The 22922-nt window shown below is 50.1% G+C and overlaps 2 protein-coding genes across 6 annotated transcripts; both read left to right on the top strand.

Moving 5' to 3' along the window:
• Window positions 1–5859: 5859 nt before the first annotated feature.
• RAC2 (Rac family small GTPase 2) lies at window positions 5860–14394 on the top strand. Of its 3 annotated transcripts, none has more exons than XM_042051005.1 (7): window positions 5860–6057; window positions 9014–9085; window positions 10270–10387; window positions 11810–11872; window positions 12246–12405; window positions 13264–13398; window positions 14131–14394. In XM_042051005.1, exons 1-6 carry the CDS (start codon window positions 6023–6025, stop codon window positions 13392–13394), a joined length of 579 nt encoding a protein of 192 aa, XP_041906939.1. In that variant the 5' UTR covers window positions 5860–6022; the 3' UTR covers window positions 13395–13398; window positions 14131–14394. The 3 variants fall into 3 exon arrangements, with proteins under 3 accessions (XP_041906939.1, XP_041906937.1, XP_041906938.1); XM_042051003.1 differs by lacking the exon at window positions 5860–6057 and adding an exon at window positions 6911–7014; XM_042051004.1 differs by lacking the exons at window positions 5860–6057; window positions 14131–14394 and adding exons at window positions 6911–7014; window positions 13892–14107.
• Window positions 14395–14482: 88 nt separating this feature from the next.
• On the top strand, window positions 14483–22194 carry SSTR3 (somatostatin receptor 3). 3 transcript variants are annotated; one of them, XM_042051002.1, is made up of 3 exons: window positions 14483–17439; window positions 18312–18453; window positions 20504–22194. In XM_042051002.1, the coding sequence occupies exon 3, from the start codon at window positions 20565–20567 to the stop codon at window positions 21768–21770; it is 1206 nt and encodes a 401-aa protein (XP_041906936.1). In that variant the 5' UTR covers window positions 14483–17439; window positions 18312–18453; window positions 20504–20564; the 3' UTR covers window positions 21771–22194. The 3 variants fall into 3 exon arrangements, with proteins under 3 accessions (XP_041906936.1, XP_041906935.1, XP_041906934.1); XM_042051001.1 differs by lacking the exon at window positions 18312–18453; XM_042051000.1 differs by lacking the exons at window positions 14483–17439; window positions 18312–18453 and adding an exon at window positions 17446–17618.
• The last annotated feature ends 728 nt before the right edge of the window (window positions 22195–22922 follow it).

Raw genomic sequence — 22922 nt, 5'->3', positions numbered from 1 at the left:
GAAGGGAAGGGAAGGGAAGGGAAGGGAAGGGAAGGGAAGGGAAGGGAAGGGAAGGGAAGGGAAGGGAAGGGAAGGGAAGGGAAGGACAAATGAAAATTAATCATGCCCTAGGGATATAGAATCATCAAATATATCCTAGGGGAGCTGAGGTTTAAATGCTGTACAGTGTGGTCAGAGCTGCCCACAGCCAGTGGCTCAGAGCCTGTGGGTTCTCCCACAGGTGTCATCAGCAAGGCCAGTGTGTGTGCAGTGGGGGCATCCAGGCTGGTCCAGCATGCTCACCTCATCAAGCATGGGCAGATTAGGCAGACTGCTGCAGATCAATACTCCAGGCATTAGTCCCTGTGCCTCCTGTGCCAGGGACCAGTTTTTCTCCCCAGATGCTCCCTGACTGCACACAAAAACTTAAATTTGAGCTGGAAATAACTGTTGTTCTGGTGGTCACGATGGAAAATATCAAAGCAATAATATGGGTGCACTTTCCCATTGCTTGGTACAGACTTAAAATAATTGTGTAAATAGAAAGGAAATATAAATATTTCCTACTACTTTCAAGGGGATAAAGACAGGGACAAAGTGCCATGTATTTCTCTGTGCTGAACATATCAACTGTATTCCCACAAGTCTCCACAGAGCGACAAAGTACAGATCTGTTCAAATACAATAGCCCCTCCAGGAGGCTTAGGCTGCCATTCAGGTTGGGCTTGGGGACTGGAGTCTATTTTAAAGGTAGAAAGATGGCAATTATAAAAGGCCATAGGCAAGAAGAAACCCTCTTATAAAAATTACAGAAGGGCCACTTAGAGTCTGATAAACTTGAATGAAGAGCCAGAGGGATTTTTTTGTTAGGCTTGAAAGTGCAGCAAGATTGAAGCTTTATGTCTTTGAAATAAAATGGTAGAAGGGAAGCACAAGATTTTACTTTGGTAGTTCAGGAAATATTAGTCTTATAAAACAGAGTAGCTATAGATTTCCTTAGTACTCTAAACAGCTCTTTTCACTTCCCTGGTGCAGCCTTCCTAGAAGACATCATCTCTTACAAGCAAAGATATGTATTAGATGTGTATTTACGAAACACAGTATATCTAACATCTGATAACGTATAAAAGTGCTAGCAGGCAGGGGAGTCAAGTCATGCAGCTGACACTCAAGTTTGAATTCACACATATAATCTCTAGTCCCTGTTACCTCCCTTCTACAACAGGCAGGTGAAAAATGTTGTTCAACTGTCTAAGCACCTTGTGGGAAAGAATGCACCTTGTGGGAAAGAATGCACAGTCAGATATTGATCTGTATTTATTGCCAATAAAGTGGCAGACTGGTATCACCGAGATGGTGGTTGTCACTGCCTGAGAAGAAAATATCTCTGGGAATGGAAACCCATATCAGCATCCTTGGGGACCTGCAGAAGTACAGAGAACCAGATAAGGGCAAGCCACGAAAACCTGGTATGATTTAGTGTCTGTGAACAATTTCTCGACTGAGGGAAGTGCACATGTGAAACAACCATCCCAAAGAGCCTGAAGCCCAAAGGTTTGCGCCATGCTCTTCTGCTTACCCACATCCATAATGGAGAAGAGGAGGAGGAGGAGGTGAATCTCTTTCAGTGCTCCAGGTAGGAAGATGGCAATGGACCTGCTGTTTTGGCCCGAAGTGGAAAGGCTGAGAGCAGCCACGCTCCAAAGACAGAGAAGCATCCATGACACAAGGTGTCAGGAACGGACCACCTGCCCCTGACTGCAGTAGTAAGCACCTTTTGCAAGTTGAGTTGCTTATGATGGATGTAAATGTAGGTAGTTTGTGTTCAGTGCGGCTGGATTGGAAACGTCATTCTTTTTCTAAGCTTCTGTTTGATTGAACAAATTTAGGCTGGAGAGGAGGGCCACATCAGAAAACAGACCCTGTACGAAACAACTCCACAGCCTCTCTAAGAGGGACTGCAGAACATCATCGCCCACTTCAGTTATGATCTGAGCTCTGAAGTCAGGACAGGCTTTTCAAGCAACTGTGGCAGTCTGAGAAACCACAGCTGTGAAGGCGGGAGGGGAAGCAGCAACGGGGAGGAGTGGGAATTTTGGAAAAGAGAAGCAGCAAAGCAAGAACTAAAAGCAGGAGACAGATGGTATGAAGCTGTGTCAAAGGGGAAGTGGGAAGGTGCAAAAGGGGAATATAGGAAGTGGGGAGAGTTTGCAGACCAGTCAGGCTGAAGCAAATTAATGTTTACCCTGGTGGGCACCCAGTGCACAGAGAAAAGTTCTCATGGCCACTCAGAACTGCCTGAGAGAGAGGTCACATCAAATAAATCCTATCAGGACTCAAGGTAGTGAGAAGACATGCTGTGACTATGTCCTGTGCGTGCAAAGAGATGAGCCTTGTGCTGCCTCCATGAAAGAATCCTCCCTGCTATTCTGCCTGTGCTGAAGGACAAGCCTCCTGCTCAGCTCCTGTCCTCCTGTACATGGCTGTGATGTGCAAATGTCATTTCTGAAAGAGCCTCCTTACCTTTTTTCCATCATCCTTGAGGGGGTAGAACACCACAGAAAGAGAGGGAGAGATAGGTGGTCCTCACTGCTTTGGGTCCTTGTGGGGGAAAACAGCATCATGCATTTCCTCCCTGGGCTGCAGTCTCACATGGGTGCCATGCAAGCCCAGCACATCCAGGCTGCTCTGAGGTGATCCAGCTCAGGACCCTGAAAGCCTCCCAGAACAAAAGTGTCTCACTGAGCAATTAATTCCCATTAGCATGTCCCTCAAACTCCGCAAAGGGAACAAGAAACCCCAGACGTGTGCCCTGCTGCTCATGAAGAAGGAAACTTGTGTCAAGAGCACCTCTTGGTGGTGTGAGAGGACATCAGAGCAGCAGCAACACATCTGTATGTGCTCAGTCCAGGTTTATGGGCCTATTTCCTGCAGGTTCCTTCCTTTTCCTGCAGCGTGTACAAATGAAAGGTTTTAATGCAGCAGGTGCCAGTTGTTCTTAGAGTGATTACTGTATGTGTTATTTGAGTGTAATATCCCATTTTTAAATAATCCCATTTAATCCCATTTAAATATGATGGAAAGAAATATCCTGAAAGCTTTTATGTAGATCCCTGTTGTCCCTCTACAGAGGCACTGGTGGAGGAAGGATGTTTATAGATTCACAGCACGGACCTCTGACTGGACAGGAACTGGCTGTCCATTGCAGCTGCAGGGAATTATCCTCCAAAAGTAATTTGCCCAGAAATGGGCTCTTGCCAGGACTTCACAGCTCATTGTTGGACATGCAGAATTACAGTGCCTTTTACATAGGGCTCACCTGAACGTGGGTTTCCACAACAGTCTCTCTTCCCTGACCAATTAACTGGTCTTCTTCTTCTCCAGTCTCTTCCACACTGCCAGTCCCACAAGTCCATATGCCAGACTTTGAGGACAAAAGTAAACACCGGTGTTCAGGTGTTCAGCAGGTCAGTGGTCCTCGTTCGTGCCTGCCACCAGGTCCTACTATGCCACTGGTTGGTCTTCCATCCAGTCACCCTTAGCTTGAATCCTGTCCCTAGCATCCCCATATTACTCCCTCCCAGCTAAGACTCAATGTATACTCCAGCTCTCCCCAGCTCTTTCCCGCTCAGTCCCCATCCTTCTCACTCCAGATGTTCACTCTCTTTTTCCAACCTGCTTCTCCCCAGACACATAAGAGTTATTGGAAACCCTCAGAGAAAACATATGGCGAAAACTGAAATGTTCCTTTGGAGAAGCTGATTCCCAATGCAGTTTCAACAATGCCCAAAAAGGGGTTAAATCCCTGCTTGCCTGTCCCAGGCTGCCTGCCCAACCTAGATTTCTCTGAATCTTCGTTGGCTCTACCAGCTCCAGCTCCCTCAGCCCTCACTTGTCACCCAGATGTCTCCCATAGAGAGCTCTTGATGTGCCCAGGGAGTCAGAATGGTTTTTCTCCATCCGCCAGCAGCATTCTCTAGGGCCTGATACACCTGCCTTCTCTTCTAGCTGAGTTCTTATCTCCTGGCCCACTCTATTCTGTGCCTGCCTGTCCTTTCCAGCTGCCCTCTGTAAAAGCCTTTGTCCCTCTCTCTTACGTCCTTCTCTGACCTGTATTCGTGTGTCCCATTCCTGCTCTCACTTGCAGAGGTGGCAGTGGGTTTCCTTCCTCCCCTTTCCCTACCACCCACAGAGGGAACACCTCGTACAGCTGGTCACTCTGTGCTTCCGAAATAGCGGCAAGACTTGGAAACATTCCACGGCTGAAGGTTTCTGGGTTGTAGCTGAGTGACAGCTGGGAGCGCTCTCCTCCAGAGCAGGTCAGTTGCAACAGCCTCCTGTGGCTGCAGCAGCACAGAGGTCATCAGCCTTTGGAGAAACATTTTACTCAGAGTTCCTTCCTTCAGGAACATCCCTGCTGCGAACCCACTGTTCTTGCTCTAACTGGCCTCCTGAAAAAACCTGGAACTTCTTAATTAGTTCTGTGCCACCATATCCCATCTTCTATAAAACCCATCTCCTGCCCATCCACTCACCAGTTCAGGCTGGAGCATGTGCACACATACACTCTTTTCAAGGCTTGATGTTGCATGGGAGGAGAAGGAAGGAAGAGGAGGCAAACCCTCATTTCGATAATGGAAAGGAAGGAGTAAAGCTTCTCAGGATCATTCTGCTCTTGTCTCTTCTTTTTTAGGGTAATTGCTTCCTTCTTCTTAGTGCTTAGCTCTAAAAATCTTTTATTTTCTGAGGCCAGTGAGGACTGCCTGAGAGAGTTGGAGTAGTTCAGCCTGAAGAAGAGAAGGCTCTGGAGAGACCTTACTGCAGCCTTTCAATACATTAAGGGGACCTATAAGAAAGAACAAGGACAGGCTTTTTAGTAGGGCCTGTAGTGACAGGACAAGGGGGGGCTATAGTTTTAAACTAAAAGAGGGTAGATTCAGACTATATATAAGAAAGAAGTTATTTATGATGAGGGTGGTAAAACACTGGAACAAGTTGCCCAGAGAAGTGGCGGATGCCCCATCTCTGGAAACATTGAAGGTCATGTTGGATGGGGTCTGAGCAAACCTGTTGAAGATGTCCCTGCTCATTGCAAGGAATGTGACCAGATGGCCTTTAAAGGTCCCTTCCAATCCAAACTATTCTATGATTCTAAGATATAAGAAGTTTGGCAGCAGCTCCCACTGGCCACTTTTGCACAGAACTAGTGGAGAGGTTGGATAGGAAGAGACTGGTTTGCAGGGGCTTCTCTCATCCAGTCCTGGCTCTCATGGTACTGTAACGAGAGAGAAAACAGTTCATTGCACCCCTTGATGCATTTGTTCACCTTCATGGTGAGCGCATAGGTTCACACAGCACTTTCTTGTAGCAGTAATCTGGGCAAGGGAGGAAGTGCAGCAGTACCTTATCCCCACAGGAGGGGAGGGATAGAGCAGCCATTGGGTGGCAGCTGCTTTCGAGAGGCTGTGTGACTTCCTTGTTCAGCCTTCACAGTATTGTTCCTTGTGATGTTTCACCCTTGACACTTAGGGGCACTAGGAGGACCTGAAAAACCTTCACTGCCCCTCACCACCCCACTACTCCCACTTCAGATTCCCTTCCCTGCTTACTCCTCCTCCAAAGCTTGGATGATAAAGGAGGGAGGAGAAAATCCACTATTCCACATTCTCACCCCGCTTTCTAACCCTTATTCAGCTCCCCTGGAAAATCAGTTTGGTGCCCCCCCCCCGCTGTTCATTTGGATGAGGTGGAATGGGAGTGGGTGAGACACACAGGGAGAACAAGAAATATTACAGCAGCCATCATCCCCACCAAGAAGTCACGCCAGCTCCGCCTTCAGCAACGGCCTCGGCCACAGAGCTGCCGCTGCGGTGGAGGGGCGGAGGGACCGGAGGGTGATCGTCGAGTGAAGTTCCCTCTTCCACTTCCTCCCTCCTTGCAATCTGCTGTTCTGGTACCCACATTTGCCCATCCCTCCCTGCTGTTTGCCTTGGCCTGACTTCCCTTTGCCTCGGGCTCCGTCCTCAGCCACGGGTCCAGAGCCATGCAAGCCATCAAGTGTGTCGTGGTGGGAGACGGGTACGTACCCTGCGGGTCTGCTGCGGGTGCGGGGCGGGACAGGCTGTGACCAGGGGCATGAAAAAAGTGGCTGCTTGGTGAAACTTCCCTGGCTTTGCTTCTGACCTTCTGCAGGCTTGCTACTACTGCAGACATACTCCCTCCTCTCTCCCCAGGGCAGGGGACATTCCTCTGGGGAGCACGAAGAGGGCATTTTGCAGGGCATCTGCATGGAAATGCAGATCATCCATCTACATTTCCATCTGCATCCATGGAAAGTGGAGCAGGTCTGTCCCACGCGCAGGAGGTGATGGTGTTCCTGCCAGATTCAGCTCGTAGGCAGGAGCAGTTAGATTTAAAACCCATGAGGTACAAGTGCTCCCCTGCAGGTGAATGGCTCCTTGAAAGCCGTCTGCTCACTGGGAATGACTGGGAGAGGGCATGACACTCTGGTCCTGGCAGGATGTCTATCAGGATCTCTTATGTTCAGCTTTTCTCAGCAGGTTATCTCTGTATTGGAGTGTGGTGGAGATTGTTGGCAAGGGGCCTCTGTGGGCACATGGAGAAGCAGCTCTTTCCACTGGGATAGGCACAAGTATAGGGCACTTCGGGAGTGGGAGGTAACAAAACCTTGCCTTCACAACATGGTGGCTTCTCTGCCCATGTCCCCTGATTCCTGGAAATGGCCTGATCCAAGCCATCAATGAGTTAAGCAGTCATCACTGCTTGGGGCAGGAGGGATGGAGCAGACAGAGCGACTTGTTGCCCTGTGGGATGAGTAAACGCAAGGGAGGGAAGGAGGAGAGTCTGTGCTTGGAACGGAATAGCTTGATTCCTTTCTACCTAGAAGCTGGCCAGACTATTATCTGGGGCAGCTGTAAGGTGGCAGATGAAGAGACATTTACAGCAGTGCTGCTCCCCACAGTCACTTCCTCCTTTAGAACTGGCCTGGGAAAGAAGATGTCTGCACACAAAACAGTACGTGTCAGACATGTTCTCAGGGACTGGGGCAAGGGGATGGGGAGAAGGGACAAGGAAAGACGGAACACCAAATAAAAACTAACCTGTAGGAAAAGTCCCCTGAAGGTTTTAAGCTGGAGCTGGATGAACAACTCCACTGGGCATTTATCTGTTACCCAATTCCCCACCCCCCAGTTTGCCTCTCGCACATAGCACCAACTCTGTAGCCTTCCCTCAAGGCAGCATCCACCTCATATGATGGTTAACCCCACCACATGCTCTGCTCTCAACCCCTAGGACCTCAATTCCTCTTAAATGTCTTCTGTCTCGTCATTTTGCTTCTCTGTACACTGCACTTCTGTACAGCTCTCACCATCTTGCCACACAGCCCCCACTGCTCTGAGCTCTTGGTTCCCCACCCCTCACCTCCCTCCCAGCCATGCCAGCAATGTTACCCTCTTGGTTCAACCCTAACAACCACAGGACCTTCTCCTCTCACTCAGCTCACATGTTGTCCCATAGCTGCTGTGCCCCCACAGCCCCTCCATCACGCATCACTGACCTCTTAACATGCCCTGGGTTCAATCACAGGAGCCTGCAGGTGCCACTAACCTCAGCTCTGTGTTGTAACCTTCACCCCTTCACTGACCATTTGTGCACCTCTCTGTTCAACCACACCAGTTCAGAACGTCCCCCTCTTCCACAACTGATCCACTCGCAGGCCCATAGATCTGAGGCATTTCCTGTAGGACTTCACCTCCCTCAGTAGCTCTAGGATAAGAAGGAAGCAAGGGACCTGGGGAAAGAGCAGGGACGGAGAGAGGAGGATCTAAGAAAGGGGGGTGGCAGGAGTAAGAAACAAATGTCAGAGCACGCCGAAGAGCTCCGCTTCCTCCTCAGCTGCCGCACAGTCCAGTGACAGAGGCAGCTGCCTTGTGACCAGGTGCCTGTCAAGGGCACACAAAAAGGCAGAGCTGCAGCCCTGGGGCAGGGGACTTTGCAGGTATGGCTGAGGTGGTTTGAGTGTCCCCAGCAGCAGAATTCCAGCCTTTGCCCAGGAAAGACCTCTCCCTCATCCTGGGCTGTCCTAGCTGAGGCATTTCCTGTGTTCTGTAACTGAAACATGGCCAAGCTTTCCCAGGCCACACAAACCTGAGGAACAGCATCCCAGCAGGAGAAGGATTTTCTTCCCAACACCTGTCTTGGCTGCTTTATTTTCTTCTAACCACCTTCTGTGGTGAGGGAAAGAAGTGCTTCTTTCCCTCAGCACAGGCTTCACCTTGCCCACGACACCTCCTTCCCCCACACGACAGCCTTATTGCTCCTCATCCCGCCAGTGCTCTCACCCAGTCTGGACTGTGCTGCTGCCTTGCTCTCCACCCTGCTGCAGCATGCGTGTGTAGGAGACTGAGGGGAGAGAAAGGACCAGCTTCTAGATCAGAAACACCACCAGCAGCCTCCATCTGCCATGGGGGCAGGCACCTTTTTGGCTCCTTACAGCTCTCTGTGCAGGTGTTGCTGCAGCTTACTGTAGATGGGAAAGACTGGGTAAGTCAGGAAAAGCTGCTACCAGTCCCTGGCCACAGCACCTGAAAAGCAGGTGGGAGTGCCTGTACTCGAGTGCTGAAGCTGGCATGGCAGCTTTGTCATGGCACACCGAGGCAACGCACCTGTCCTGGCTGCGAGCCTACAGCACTCTGCATGCACTGCAACATGGGCTCCCACCTCCATCGCAGAGTGGATGCGTTTTAGCTGAGTGATCTCTGTACTAGACCATAAAAACAAGCCTTAGCGCTCAAAGACAACAAACATTTCTGGGTGACATCCTGTCTTTCTTCCTGCCAGCTTTCTAACCTGTGGTTATGCACTCTCTGGTCCTGTGAATGTGTTTCTGCTTTCAGGGGTTTACTGATAGGGCTAGGTTAGAGGTGTGGAAGGATTGCCCCATCTCCATCTCACCCTAGCAAGACTGCCTGCACTGCCATGAATTCCTGCTATTGTTTTCTTTCTCTTCCAGGGCTGTGGGAAAAACCTGTCTCCTTATCAGCTATACCACCAATGCCTTCCCAGGAGAATACATCCCCACTGTGTGAGTAATGCATAAACAGGTCCTGGAGCGGGTGGGAGGCATGAAAACAGGTTGCAAAGAGGTGCAGTGACCCCTTGTGCACTCCACGGGTCACAATTTCCATGCCAAGCAGAGGAAGGTCAGCCAAACCAATGAAGGAGTCTCTAAGTTTGGATCTGTCACCTTTCACCAGAAGCAACCTTGTAAAACCCTGGTATAAATAGGACATTTGAAAGACTCAAGCCAACCCAAGGTCTATCAGCTTGTTAAGTGTACAAGTAGCAGGTGAGATCCTGCCAGCCAAGACAAACAGGCACTAGGCTACAACAACTGGGTCGGACCCAAGAGAAGGCAGGTGGATAGACATGGGACCCCACTTCCTTCCTTGTCCAAGACACTTGCTGTTATTGGAGCAGTCATAGATTCTGCATGGAGCAGAATTGTAGAATTGGTTGGAAAAGATCTCTGGGATCATTAGCCTAGCCTACCACTAACCTAGCACTGCCAAGTCCACTGCTGAATTGTCTCCCTTCTAACGTGCATATGCCATGAACACATTCACAAGACCTTTGTGTTGGTCCCTCCCTATCACTGGTTTCCCTTAGTCTGGGAAAAAAGTACCAGAAGGACCAGGAAATAAAATTTTCTAGGATGAGGATAGGAACTTCTCTATTGTCTTGATACCCTTTTTTTCTATCAAGACTTTGCTCCTAAGCATGCAATCCTGACAGTTGTCCTAAAATATTTCAAGCCGAGTTGTCAAAGAGCAAGGGGACACACATTGTCCTCAGTTCCAGCAGGGCTGTTGAGGAGTGAAGCAAACTAGAGAGACATGGATTCTTCTTCACTTCTAAGAATAAAACTAAGTCTTAGAACACAGAAGAAAGACAGGGGCTTGGCTCTAGAGCAGATGCAGTTGTGGGAAGGATGTTGGGAAAAAAATGGGAAAAGAAAAGAGTTTGTGGACCTGCATGCAAGGTATCAAAGGTGGAGCTGCAGCCAGGCACCTGTCCAGGATAGCTGAATGATGGGGAGGAGGTTGATGCTGAGTGGGAATTCCATAAGGTGGAGGTTCACAGAAAACCAGTGTCACCCAGGTGAGGAGAGAAGAGGAATCCCCACTCTTTGCTCCTGGATGCACCTACACTACTGGAAGGCCTCCCTCTTCTCCTGTTTGAGCCATGGCCTATGTCTCTGAATTTCAGGTTTGATAACTATTCTGCCAACGTGATGGTTGACAGCAAGCCTGTAAATCTGGGACTTTGGGATACTGCTGGACAAGAGGATTATGACAGGCTGAGGCCACTCTCTTACCCGCAGACGGTGGGTCACACTCCATGTCCCTCCTGCCCTCCTCCCTCGGCTACACCTCCACCCCTCACTGCAAAACTCAACATGTCCCTTGAAACAGTGACAGGATTGTTACTGTCGCTCTCTGCCTTTTTCTGAGAATATCTCTGGTGATATGCAACTGCCTTGAAACCCGAAAGTTAAAAGACATCTAAGGATATTTTGGAGCCTTTATCTGAACTCCCATTACTGGTGTAACTGAGCAAGAGAACGAAACATTCAAAGGCACTTTTGAGACCAGCTGACACTGACTTTTTGTGGGGCAGATGCCTTACACAGCCCTGGTAAAAAACCTTCCTTTTGTAAAGTAAGGTGGTTCATGGAATTTAAGAGGCAGGAGCTTGCCACATTTCTGTGAATCCCACTCTTCTGACTTTTGCCTTTTAAAAGAGATCTGATGTGTGGGCATGTGTTTGATCTGCTGGTGCCTCTAGCAGAACAAACGGGTGCCTCAGATACTGTGTTCACCAGTTTTTCACCACACTGACAGAGTGATTTCAGGGTCTAAGGATCACCTTCCCTGGAGAATGTTGTTTCAAGCAGTCTTTTGGCAAGCTCAGAAAGACCTTGCTGCATCAGACATTGGTCTGAAGGTTGCCACTGCAATCAAAAAGCTTAGGAATTGATTAGAAGTTACTTGTTTGGGCTAGGTTCAGCCACCTAAAAATCAGACACCTGGTATAAGGTGTTTTTGCCTGCAGTCAGTGCAAGCAGGTCTATTTCTCAACAAGATGCTTGCATCCACCCTGGGACATTTCCCAAGGATAGGTGGAGGAATGTTTCTCCAAGGTTTTTGTCTCTGATAGTTGTAGAAGTATGGAAATGGATAGGCTGGGTCTGGCACCACTGCTCCAGCTAGGTGAAGCTGGATGAAATAGATATAACCTTGATGAGCTGGTATTGGTTTGGTTTGGTCTGGTTTTAAAGGAAATTTGAATTCTGCCACGCCCCGGAGAATCGCTTACCTGGAGAGCCGAAACTCTACCTCCTTTGAGTCCTGCGGGTGTGCTTTTTGGGCTGAAACTAGGTCTGTCTCAACTGTGGGCAAAATTACTTTGGCCTGAAAGCTCTCTGGTGTTCCGTGAAGAACGAGCAGGAAGCTGTCAGGCCATTTCCCATGAGGATGAGTGTGCAAACCGCAAAAACCCCATCCTCAGAGCTGACCATTTGGCTCTTCTGATAATGGTGGCTATGGTTACAATGACTCAGGGAAGCAGAGATCCTTCTCTCCACCAGAGGCAAGAAGCAGCAGTCAGGACTTTTGTATTATAGAGAGAGCTTTCCCAAGCACAGCCCTCTGCTGCAGAGGGAGGTTGTTGCCCACACAGACCTTCCCTCCCCCCCCGCTTCATCATGCCATCTCATCCTAACTGCACCATGGTTGTATGCCTACAGGATGTCTTCCTGATCTGCTTCTCCCTCGTCAGCCCAGCATCTTACGAAAACGTCCGTGCTAAGGTGAGACAGGGTATTCTGGTCCACCAGGGAATGAGGGGGCTGCGACTGGTGCTGGTCTTGCAAGAACAGTGACTATGGGTGGAGACTACCACTAGGACATCTAGGTTCAGGAGGTCACATGTCTTTTCTGTTAGTCGGAAGCCTCCTTCAGATGCCTTTTCTGGTTCATTTCAAAGAAGGTGGCCAACTCTACTAATGGGCCTAATTCAACTTGCTGGTCTATTGTGCTGTCAGATCACAGACTTATATTAGGAAGGACAGGCTGTTAGCTACCTTGCTGACATTTTTTTCAGGAGTGCCTCTTTGTTTTCCCATGTGCACGCCCATATGTGTGTCTTCTTCTCACATCTTTGCCATTTTGCTCCATTGCTAGTGGTTCCCCGAGGTGCGGCACCACTGCCCAAACACTCCCATCATCCTCGTGGGCACAAAGCTGGATCTCCGTGATGACAAGGACACCATTGAGAAGCTGAAGGAGAAGAAGCTATCCCCCATAACATATCCTCAGGGTCTTGCTCTGGCCAAAGAAATAGGTATGTGTTTGGGGAATCATCTTGGACCTACCGAAAGGAGAGAGGCCGAAGAAAAGGGCTTCCCCTCAATTTAACGAGGCTTTTGTAGAGGTATCTCATAGTGGTATCCCCGAGGGACACGAGGAGACACATCCAGGGTCATGGGACAAAAGGCACTTCAGGAGACTCAGGAAGGAGATCTGCTCCTTGAGGAAGACTGAACCCCTCAGCCCTCTGTTTTGTGCCTCTCTCTGGTCGCCATCCTTCACGCTTTCACATTCTCCTCCCCTGTTACTCTGCTACTTCTATCTGGGACAATATTTCTTCTGTGAAAGCCACAGCTGCGCTGTGGGCAGAGGCCACTCCTCCATATCCGGAGAGAGGCAGAAGAGAGGTTTTTAACCTCTGTCAGGAAGCGTTGCAACTGCAGTTTCCTGTCCCTGCCCCTGTCTGCTGGGGCTTATACGTGCAATCCCAGGTATGGGTGTCTCACCCCACTATTCAGATCTTCTCAGATGTGGCACACAGATGTAGGAGAGAGGGTGAGAAACACAGCTTGAGGGAGTCTTCAAGAAGGAGTTCAGCAGAGGGAGTGTCTGGCCAGGATGACATGGTCATCCTCACACAATGGCTCTTCTGTGGCTACATGGGTAGCCATCAGGCAAACCTTGGTCTAGTGCAGCTGGCAAGCTTTGCCCTGAAGTCAAGACTGTCTGAGTGAGTGAAATGTGTCCTGACAACGTGTAATGTCTTTGATCACCTGAGATGCGTTTATTCAGCTCAGGCAAGAGCCAGGCCTTGCTTTCTAGCACAAGGAGCAGAAACCTGGGTATCCCCACTGCCTACCCCCCATTGCAACACCTGCTTTCCTCCTGACAGACTCTGTGAAATACCTCGAGTGCTCAGCTTTGACGCAGCGCGGCCTCAAGACGGTGTTTGACGAGGCCATCCGAGCAGTCCTGTGCCCGCAGCCCACCCGGACAAAGAAACGGGCATGCAGCCTCCTCTGAGCAAGTAAGTCTGACAGGGATCCCTGGGATGACACCAGTGGTGCTTTCCTGCTCCTGAACCCAGATTGTCAGGGCCACTGTGTTCCTGGTGAGCCTGTTGGAATGGGTCACCTTCAAAGAGAGAGAGGGAGACAGCACACCCTGCTTGGGAAAAGGACAGGACATGGTATGATAAACCCAGGATCAACTTCCCCCTCCTTTCTGCTTGCCTGTGGGCAAGTTTGTTCCCATCTCTTGATGTGGGGCAGCCTAGGATTTTGCACATGTGCCCTCAAAGAGAAGAACTGTCTGTCAACTTCTGCCACAGAGGGAACTACATCCAGGCTGCTCTGGGGATGACCTGCTCTGAGAGCTATGAAGCCGTAGAATTTGCCTATAGAAAATAAAGCTGTTCCTTATTCATGGCAGTTGCCCAGCAGCCCTTCCTCTTACCAAGCCCTGCTCACCTCAAGGGGTTTTTTGTATTGATCACTGGCAAGTGGCATCTTCTCCTCCAGGACTCCTTTACTTCTCGTATTGTCCCTACCTGCCTCCATGTCAGTACAAAGCAGCAGAGGGAGGAGACAGGCTTCAGGACAAGAGGCAAAGCTGGTCACATCCTGATGAGAGAGAAGAGTGAGAGCTTGCTAGTTTGGACCCTGTCCCTTCGGACACCCACCATCACCAGAGCAGAGGGAGGGAGAGCAGGAAAGTAGTTGAGCTGGTATTATGAGGTCTGTCCTGTTTTTGGCTATAGATCCCGGCCTTGTCCTGATGCCAGGTGCTGCCCAGCACACAGGAGAGTGAAGGCTCCAGCAACCCAGAGCTCAGCACCTTGGGGCGGTCATTGCTTTTTACTTCTGCCAGCTTGAAAGACTGCTGTGGGTCTGTAGCACTGGTTTGTCTGTTTGCACAATGTCCCTGCTCTCACCTCGCCTGCCCACCTGCCCCTTCCCTTCCTCCCGGGCCCCTGAGGTTACAACGTAGTGAATAACACCCAATAAACAGACTGTACATTCTTGTCATGTCCATGATGTGTTGCACCTCAGGGGAACACAGCCCTGAGGCCGTGAGCAGTGGGATGGCTGGGCTGGAGGCACCTCCCTGCTGTGCTCCTCATTCAGCAGTGATAACACAGGCAGCACCACACGGAGCCTGGTGAGCCCCAGCTGCTGTAGGATGATGAGACCAGGCCTGATTCATCCTCCAAGTTCTAAGTTCATCCTGCTAAGTTCCCAGCTGAGCCCCCTGCATTCCTTTTGCCTTTCCTCTTCTCAGTCTCCACGTGTTCAAAGGAAAAGTTGTCTCCCCTCCGCGCCACACAGAGGATGGGATGCAGGCTTTGGGAGGGGACACCTGGACCCAGACACCTCTCCGTGGGGACTGCCCCTGCGGGTTGCTGGGGACATCCTTTCACATTGCTGATTAATCCTCCTAAGCTCTGGCACTCACTCACACTGCCAGACACAGGCGGAGTGAGAATAGGAAGGGGGAGAGCAGGGAAAAAATTAAAGAGGGAGGAATGAGTCACCAGTCTGGACAAACTGCCTCCAAGACTCTAAAATTAAGCTGAAGAGAGTGGTCCCAGCGGTGCTATGGATCTGGCAGCTGTGAGCACCTGCTTTCCTGATGCATTGCAGAGACTTGAGAGTAAGTGTTACAGGATGGTTGCTACTGCCACTACTTGCAGGAGAGAGGAGGGCTCGGGGTGTGATGATTGGCACTGCAAAATCCTGCAGTCCTAGGAGGGCACAGAGAAACCATGGAGTTGAGCCAGATTGCTGCTCCCAGATGCAGCAACACTTCAGAGCTTCAAAGGCTGCTTCCTGCACTGAGGAGGTGCATTGGTAATGCCAGGTACAACCAGCCACAGTGAAGCCCCCGAGGTACCCTGCTGCCAGGGAAACTCCTGCAATTTCAATTCATGGTCAGCTCTGAATAAGGCAGTTCATTCAGTGATGTGACTCATTATCTACTGATAGAGTTCAGAGCAACCCTGGCGGGCATCCTGTGGCAGGGAGTTCCACAAATACCTGCACTGCACGTGGGCTGCTGGATTAATTGCCCAGGGCCCACCCAAAGGTAATGTAAATTATGTCAACCTAAGCTCAGAAGAGCAAAAATGAAGCCTCTGGTGTGGGCATATGCCTGTGAAAGCACTTGAAAATGGGATCTAACCTCCTTTAAACATCCTAAGCATGACTCAAAACTATCTCTTCCCAGTGGTTTATTACATCTCTCCAGTTTTCAAGCGTTGGCTTTTACCTTTTCAGTCTGCCCCATCCCCTATCACGTACAGCAATGCCTACCATGTGTGTGAAACAAAATTCATGTACCTGGCTACCTGTGGAGGTGCACAGGCTGAGCTCTTCTCCCAACACAACCGCCCACTGGAGCTGAGGCAGAGAATGGGGCACACAACTCAGAGCACTGAGGAAGTGATCTGGAGACCTGGAATTTGTGATCCTATGACTGTGCTTATGCTAACAAGTCCTGGAAGGGTTAGCAGGCCTGGGTAGAACTCTGCTGTTGTGTGGCTCTGTTCCTTCTAAAAAACGAGCTCAGGGGCTTCTGCATGGTGCTACAGACACCTGCCCTGCCATGGTAAAGAAAAACCTCTGTGTGCTACCCATGCCATTCCTTCCCCAATGAGGCCCACTCTCTCTTGTGTGTCTCCAGACAGCATTGTGGCCAAGTTCTAGCCTAAAGAGGCCTGACAGCTTTGAAGTCCTGTACTGCCTTCATCAGCTCACCTTTGAGCAGCACTGGCTGCACATGAAGTTGCCCAAGTAGGTTTGGAATGCCAGATTTAAACCCTGGCTATGTTGTGCTCTAAGAGATACTTTCTTCTTTTGTTGAAGCTGGAATTTGCCCCAGGGGCTTAAATGCTCGCAATAACATTGCCAAATGTCAAGAACTGGGTGATGCACAGCACAAGGAGTCACTGATGTTGGCTGCAGGGCAGGAAAGGGGGTGAGGATGAAAGGGAAGCCCTTTGTGCTGGGAATGGGATGGGGAAATCCTCATGTCCTTCCTGGAAGAACTGCTTGCACAAAGGAGATTAATTTCTCTCTTAGATCCGTTTCTTCTGGGTCTATGCCTTCCAGCACAGATGAAATCTGCCAGGACAGTTTGGGGCTGTTAAACTGCAACATTTTCCCAATGAAGGTGCAAAAGACAAGAGATCATGTGTGGAGCCAGGGGGGGGAAAGAGTTGAAACAGACTATCTGCCCATCTGCCCGTATCTCCATCCATCTGGAGGTGCTCATAGGGCAGAACAGAAGGGAGAAGGGTTTGTGTGCTCAACATCCACGCGGATTTCTGAGCACCCTGCCAGCCAGAAGGTTTTGCTGTGTTCCTGCTGCTCCCAGCAGCACCAGTCTTGCCTGCATGACCCTTGGAACAGGGGCCCGGTCTCCTGGGTGCCCGCCCAGGGGAGCCGAGCCGAGTCGCCCCCTCCGCCCACTCTCCCACCTCACAGCTGCTCTCTGCATCCCTCTTTTCTTCCTCTCCCTCTTCCCTTCACTGTCTTCAGCTTCTTTTACCGCACTCCTCATTCCTTCATCCTCCCCTCTTCTGCGCTCCCCTTATCCCTCTGCCCATCTGCTTGCGCCTCCCTCTCCCCCTTTTATTCTCCATCCCGATATCTCCCCCCGCTCTTCTTCGTTCTCCTGCCCTGTCGTCCATCCCCTCCTTCTCCTCCTTCTCCTGCCGGTGTTTCCGTGCGTGGCGCCCATTGGCTGCCGGCGCCCGTCCCCCGGTACCGGCGCTCCGCTCCCTCTGCCCGAGCCCCGCCGATGGCGGGGGCTGCGTGGGGGGGAGACCCACGGGCGTGGGGCTGAGGGGCCGCGCATCCCCCCGGCCGTCCCGTGGCCCCTTCCCACGCCAGGCACGGCGGGGGCGATGGGCAAGTCTGGGAAGAAGGACCCGCGCCTCCGGTAGCGCTCGCCGAGGCTCGCTCCCTCCGGGAGCGCTTCGCTCTGTCGCGTTTAGGAAAGGGGAAGGGGAAAAGCATGACACGGATTCTCCCGGTGAAGCGGAGGAAAATGTACATCCCGACGACATGTAAGTACCCGGCGGCTCTGCCCGCTCTTCCCAGATGTCTCCCGCGGGCATGAGTCCATGCAGAAGTTAAGTCCGCAGTTCCAGAGAAGAAAACCTGCCGACCATCCCCACCCCCCCCGCTCCCGACCCTCCAACTCTACCAGTCCAGCCTGGTCCCTGCGAGAGAGCTCAACCCTGAGGTGAGACGGGAGAGTCCTGAGCTGGAGCAGGGCCCTGGGAAACACGGGGGACAGGAAGGGAGGGGGGTCATGAGGGGCTGCAGATTATTTGGCTGTGTTATCCCTCCCAGCTGCTATTCATGGTTTGTTACCAGGTCTGGGCTCAGCTTTCAGCATCCACCTCCTCCTCTCATTCAAAGCAGAAATATATATATATATATATATATATATATTTATATTTTTTTCCCTAAGGAAAGCAGTAGTGCCAATTTCCCATCTCTTCCTACCTCTCTGCCTTCTTCCTGCTCTCCAGCTGCATGAACCAGGCATTTTCTGGTAGCACCTGTTAGAGGATCCCAAGCCTCTTGCAACAGGTGCTGTCCACATCAGGAACAGATCCAAGTGGATGCAAACACACCATCAGTCTGAGGCCAGGGTTGCTCACCAACTCCTACCCATGCATGTGCTGCCAAAGCAACCAGCAGAGTGGATCCAAACTAGATGAAGCACTGATGTCCAATGTTTTTTCTGCCAAAATAGCCAAAATGTGTGACATGGCATTTGAGCTGGTACATGGTATTTGACAAAGTTATAATGGCAGCAACAGACCACACCTGCTTAAAGATCAAGACTTTCCCCTGCAGCTGCCTGAGCAGGAAAATGAATTTATAGGAAATCCATGCTTTTTGTTGCATGCCTTAATATTTTTGATAGGGCTTCTGAAGCTACCCTGGAGCTGGATTTACTGTATTGCTAAACAACAGCCTGAACAACCGGCTTTGAGGTGTGGACCCCAGACGCTTCTCCAAATGCTTTTCAGCCCTAGCAGGAGTATCTCCACCCATATTTGATATTTGTAAGGCTCCAAATATTTGGCCTTTTTTTTCTTTAAATTCCTTTGCATGCAGGAGGAACATCCAAAGGGATTCCCATCTATGTCTTCACCTTTTAGAGGATCACCCTTTTATGAACATGCTGTTCTGGCCTCTGCCACCTTTTGTAGGGATCTTTGTCCCTAGAGCAGCCATTGCCCTCCTCTTTTCTCCAACAAGTGATTCATGTCACTAGAATAGAATTGGAAAAAATATCAGAGGAAAGATCCTTGAACTTAGAGCTTCAAATCACTTCCTACTCTGCTTATTCGTTGCAGCCAGTCATGATGTGTAGGACAACCCAGTGCTGCAGGACCCCAAGAGATGGGCTTCTATCAGGACAGTGTGTCACAGCCCAAGGCACCTGAAAATTAAGAAAATCTAAACAATCCCAATCCTTCAAAGCTCAAATGCTCTAAATCAAGAAACACTTATACAATAGCCTGTAGAAATGGCCTTAAGACATAGTTGCTCAACTGTGTTTTTATGGGGCCTATCAGATGAGGTTCCTTCAGCATAAAATTTGATATATCTGTCAAGTCTGTTGGGTTTGCCTGTCTGGTGTCCAAGAACTTCATCTGAAGCTCAGGTCTCCCCTAGGGTTTCCAGAACTTGGAATGATGTCTACAAAACAAACAAACAAACAAATAACAAAACCCCAACCAAACAAAAAAAACTCCCAAACACTGTAATATTAGACATTAGTGAAGAAAGTTGTGATGCTACAGAGAATCACCTGGGAGAAAAGTCTCTGGAGTGTTTCTGGCATCCTGAAAGTAGTTAAGGTTGGGAGTCCTTTTCTTTGACATCCCCAGTTTTAATTCAATAGAAAAGGAGCTTCAGAGCCCTAAGAGATTTGTTGAGATTAGTAAAGGCGAGCCTCAGAGTCCCCATTCACTTCCACCAAGTCATTCTCCCTTCGAAGGACCTAATTCATCAGCAGGATGGCCCTGTCGGTCCACACATCCAGAAAAGTTTTCCAGATCTGGAATAATCCTGAAAGAAACACAAATCCCCCCTGCATTAGGTTTTCCAGGGTGTCTCTGGTCCATAGTATGTGCTGGGCTCTGTATTTCACATATGGAGCCCTGACAAAAGGCACGTCTGTCCCTTAACTGTCCTCTCCCTGCAGCTCCTGACCCCGTATCAGCAGCAAGCTGGTGGTGAAAGGAGAGCTTGTTTGCTCAAGGCTCTCTCTGAGTGAGCCAAGTGCTGTTTCCATGCCAAACCCTGACGTGACGAGCAATTGGGCACCTCAGATTAGGAAGGCTGGAACACTGCTTTGGTGTTGCAAACAGGTGGGGCAGGCAGAGCCTCTACCTTCAGCAGTGTGTTGCAGGGTGCAGAAGGAGAGGGACAGAATGGCAGGGAGAACAAGAAAAAGAGAGATAAGAGGGATCTGGACTGATCCCTCTTGGTGTATCCAAAATAATCTTTCCTTTACTCTCAAACTGGCATAACACAAACCAACTGCCCTTCAGCTCAGGTGCTGAGCTCAGCCCCTCTGCTTGGATTGAAAGCACTTTTCTTTCTGCTATAGGGCTAACGATAACATGGCCAGTCCAAAAAGAACTTCAGCAAGCAGGAGAATAAATACTCAAGAGAATAGGAAAGTCAGAGTCAGAAAGGCACTTTGTCACTGTATGCTTTTCCCTCTTTTGTTTGTAAAGCACCTGCCACTCACAAATGGTCACCAGGCCCCTGGTGACCATGTCCTCGGTATTTGATCCATTAGCAATGAAAACTTTCCCCATCCTTATCCTAGTCTGTTGTTCTTTCTCCAGAGGATCTTTCCCTAGAGGAGAGGCCCACATTGAACCATCTCCCTGTTTGTCCCTCTGTCTTCACTGTGCCTTGCAGGACTAGATGGGTTTGATATTGTCCTAGATTTTCCAGCATCCATTACTGTCCACAATCTCCCCTTGAATCCCCATGCCTGCCCATACCTAACACACAGTTAATGTGGTCATTTTACTTGTGGCTTTTTCAGCTGTCATGTCCCCCATATCAATCTTTTTTTTCTCCTCCTCTCAGCTCCAGATTGCTAACTGATCCTGCAAGGACACTGCCCCCTGCCCTCTTCCCTGCCTCTGCTATGGACACCTCTGCTTTTAGCCTCCCCACGCCGGCAGTGTCGGAGGAGGGGAATGCCTCCAGTAGCTGGACAGGCTTCACCACCCCCAACAGCTCCTCCACCGTCAGCCCTGGTGTAGTTGTCAGCGGTGTCCTCATCCCCGTGGTCTACCTCATTGTCTGTGTGGTGGGGCTGGCTGGGAATTCGCTGGTCATTTATGTGGTCCTGCGGCACTCCGTGAGCGAGTCGGTGACCAATGTCTACATCTTGAACCTGGCCCTGGCTGATGAGCTCTTCATGCTGGGCCTGCCGTTCCTGGCTGCGCAAAATGCCCTGTCCTACTGGCCATTTGGTTCTTTCATGTGCCGCCTGGTGATGGCCGTGGATGCCATCAACCAGTTCACCAGCATCTTCTGCCTGACGGTGATGAGCGTTGACCGCTACCTGGCTGTGGTCCACCCAGGGAAGTCCTCCAAATGGAGGACAGCACGGGTGGCCAAGGCCGTCAGTGCAACCGTGTGGGTGCTGTCTTCCATAGTGGTGCTGCCCGTGGTTGTCTTCTCAGATGTCCCTTTAGGGATGAGTACATGCCACATCCAGTGGCCAGAGCCTGCCTCGGTGTGGAGAGCTGGCTTCATCGTCTACACTGCTACCCTGGGCTTCTTCGGACCACTGCTGGTGATTTGTCTCTGCTATCTCCTGATCGTTGTGAAGGTTCGCTCCTCTGGCAGGCGGGTGAGAGCTCTGTCCTCCAAGCACAAGCTTTCAGAGCGCAGAGTGACCCGCATGGTGGTGACTGTGGTGGCTGTCTTCGTCCTTTGCTGGCTCCCCTTCTACGTCCTCAACATAATCAATGTTGTCTGCCCACTACCAGAGGAGCCATCCCTCTTTGGAGTCTACTTCCTCGTGGTGGTGCTGCCGTATGCCAACAGCTGCGCCAATCCCATCATCTATGGCTTCCTCTCCTACCGCTTCAAGCAGGGCTTCCGCAGGGCCATCTTCAGGCCATCCCGCCGAGTCCAGAGCCAGGAGGTGCCAGCATGCCCCCCAGAGAAGATTGATGATGAAAGAGAAGAGGGTGAGATCAGCAAGATCACCCAGAATGGAAATGACAGGCAGGAGTGTCCTCTAAGCAGTGGAGAAGGAAAAAGCAATGAGCAAAAACCACTCCCTGAGGAGCCTGTGGGATGCGAAAAGAGCAACAAGTTGCATGTCAGTTATTTATGATGAAAGGGCTGGTGCAGGGGAAAGAGACACTGGGACATGGGATCCCCTTCACCTTCTCTGCTTTCAAAGGCAATGGGAGACATGGATACAAGGGAATATTAAAGTCCAGGAGTCTGCTTAAAGATCAATAGGGCTCCACGATCTTGTGGGAAAAGCAAGGCGTTGTTCTTGGCTTTGGAAAAGACACCTGAGGTTTGTGTAGTACCAGTGTTACCAGAAACTGGTAAAAATAAAACCTCCTTAACACTAATGTAGCGTTAAGAAGCAGGCATTCTTTATTTGGCTGGATGCATGAGGGGATATCTCCTCCAAAATATCATGCATGCTGAGTACAGAAAAAGCTCCCATTTATATACTATATTTTACATATATGCTCATTCATTTTCCCAGAATAAACATACATATGGTAATCATTTCCCTGAAATCATTAACATAATTTCCCTCTCCTTTACACATATGTTCTTCTGTCCTGGGAGTCTTTTTGGTGGTCCCCTGTGGTTGGTGACTCCAAAGTCATACCTGACTGCTTGGTGAACTGGTAAAAGTTGGCACAGCTGGGCTGGTTGCTTTCCAGTTCTTCTTCCTACAGAATAAGAATTGTGCAGTTCATAGGCCAGTGGCTCTTGAAGAATAAACATTGTGTTAGCCACCAGGAGCAAATGATTTTTTATCTGGCAACACCAGGTGAAGAGCAGACTGCATTTAGGGAGAGCTGAAGAGGTGATGGGCACTGACAGTACAGAGAGAGCAAGGTCAGCCCTAGACGGATGATCTGCCCTTAGATGACCCAGCTGTGGAGAGCATAGGCTGCCATCTGATGGTGGCACCTCCAGGAAGTCCCCAAATGCCATATGCCACGTGTAGGCAACCCAGTGCCTTGAATAACCTCCTTATAAACATGAGAAGAGGTTTACCTTAAAAGATGAACAGGAAGGAGAAATGTCTGCAGCAAAGACATACCAGCCAGTTGCATGCGTGGCTGGCCCTTCTGTAGTTCTTCAAAAAGTCTTGGGACAAATTTCCTGCCCATGCTGGTCATGGCTGGAGACCACTGACTGCTCAAAACATCTTCTTTCTTTTCAGGGCTCTTATGGACTCTGGGCAGAATGACAAGACTTACCTGGGAGTTAAAAATGGAACATTTCTTTCCTT

The sequence above is a fragment of the Corvus kubaryi genome, unplaced genomic scaffold (genome assembly GCF_017639235.1).
Source record: "Corvus kubaryi isolate FWS band 111438036 unplaced genomic scaffold, C.kubaryi_AGA036_p1.0 74, whole genome shotgun sequence".
In the NCBI taxonomy this organism is placed as follows: domain Eukaryota; kingdom Metazoa; phylum Chordata; class Aves; order Passeriformes; family Corvidae; genus Corvus; species Corvus kubaryi.
This window is presented reverse-complemented; position numbering and strand designations above follow the sequence as displayed.

Excerpts from the sequence above, each read along its gene's own strand:
- RAC2 (XM_042051003.1), top strand. The coding sequence starts at position 6,926 with ATGAAGAGACATTTACAGCAGTGCTGCTCCCCACAGTCACTTCCTCCT. Across the intron at positions 9,086-10,269 it reads GGAGAATACATCCCCACTGT|GTTTGATAACTATTCTGCCA; the intron begins GTGAGTAATGCA and ends TCTGAATTTCAG. Across the intron at positions 10,388-11,809 it reads CACTCTCTTACCCGCAGACG|GATGTCTTCCTGATCTGCTT; the intron begins GTGGGTCACACT and ends GTATGCCTACAG.
- SSTR3 (XM_042051000.1), top strand. The coding sequence starts at position 17,497 with ATGCAGAAGTTAAGTCCGCAGTTCCAGAGAAGAAAACCTGCCGACCAT. Across the intron at positions 17,619-20,503 it reads CGAGAGAGCTCAACCCTGAG|CTCCAGATTGCTAACTGATC; the intron begins GTGAGACGGGAG and ends TCCTCCTCTCAG.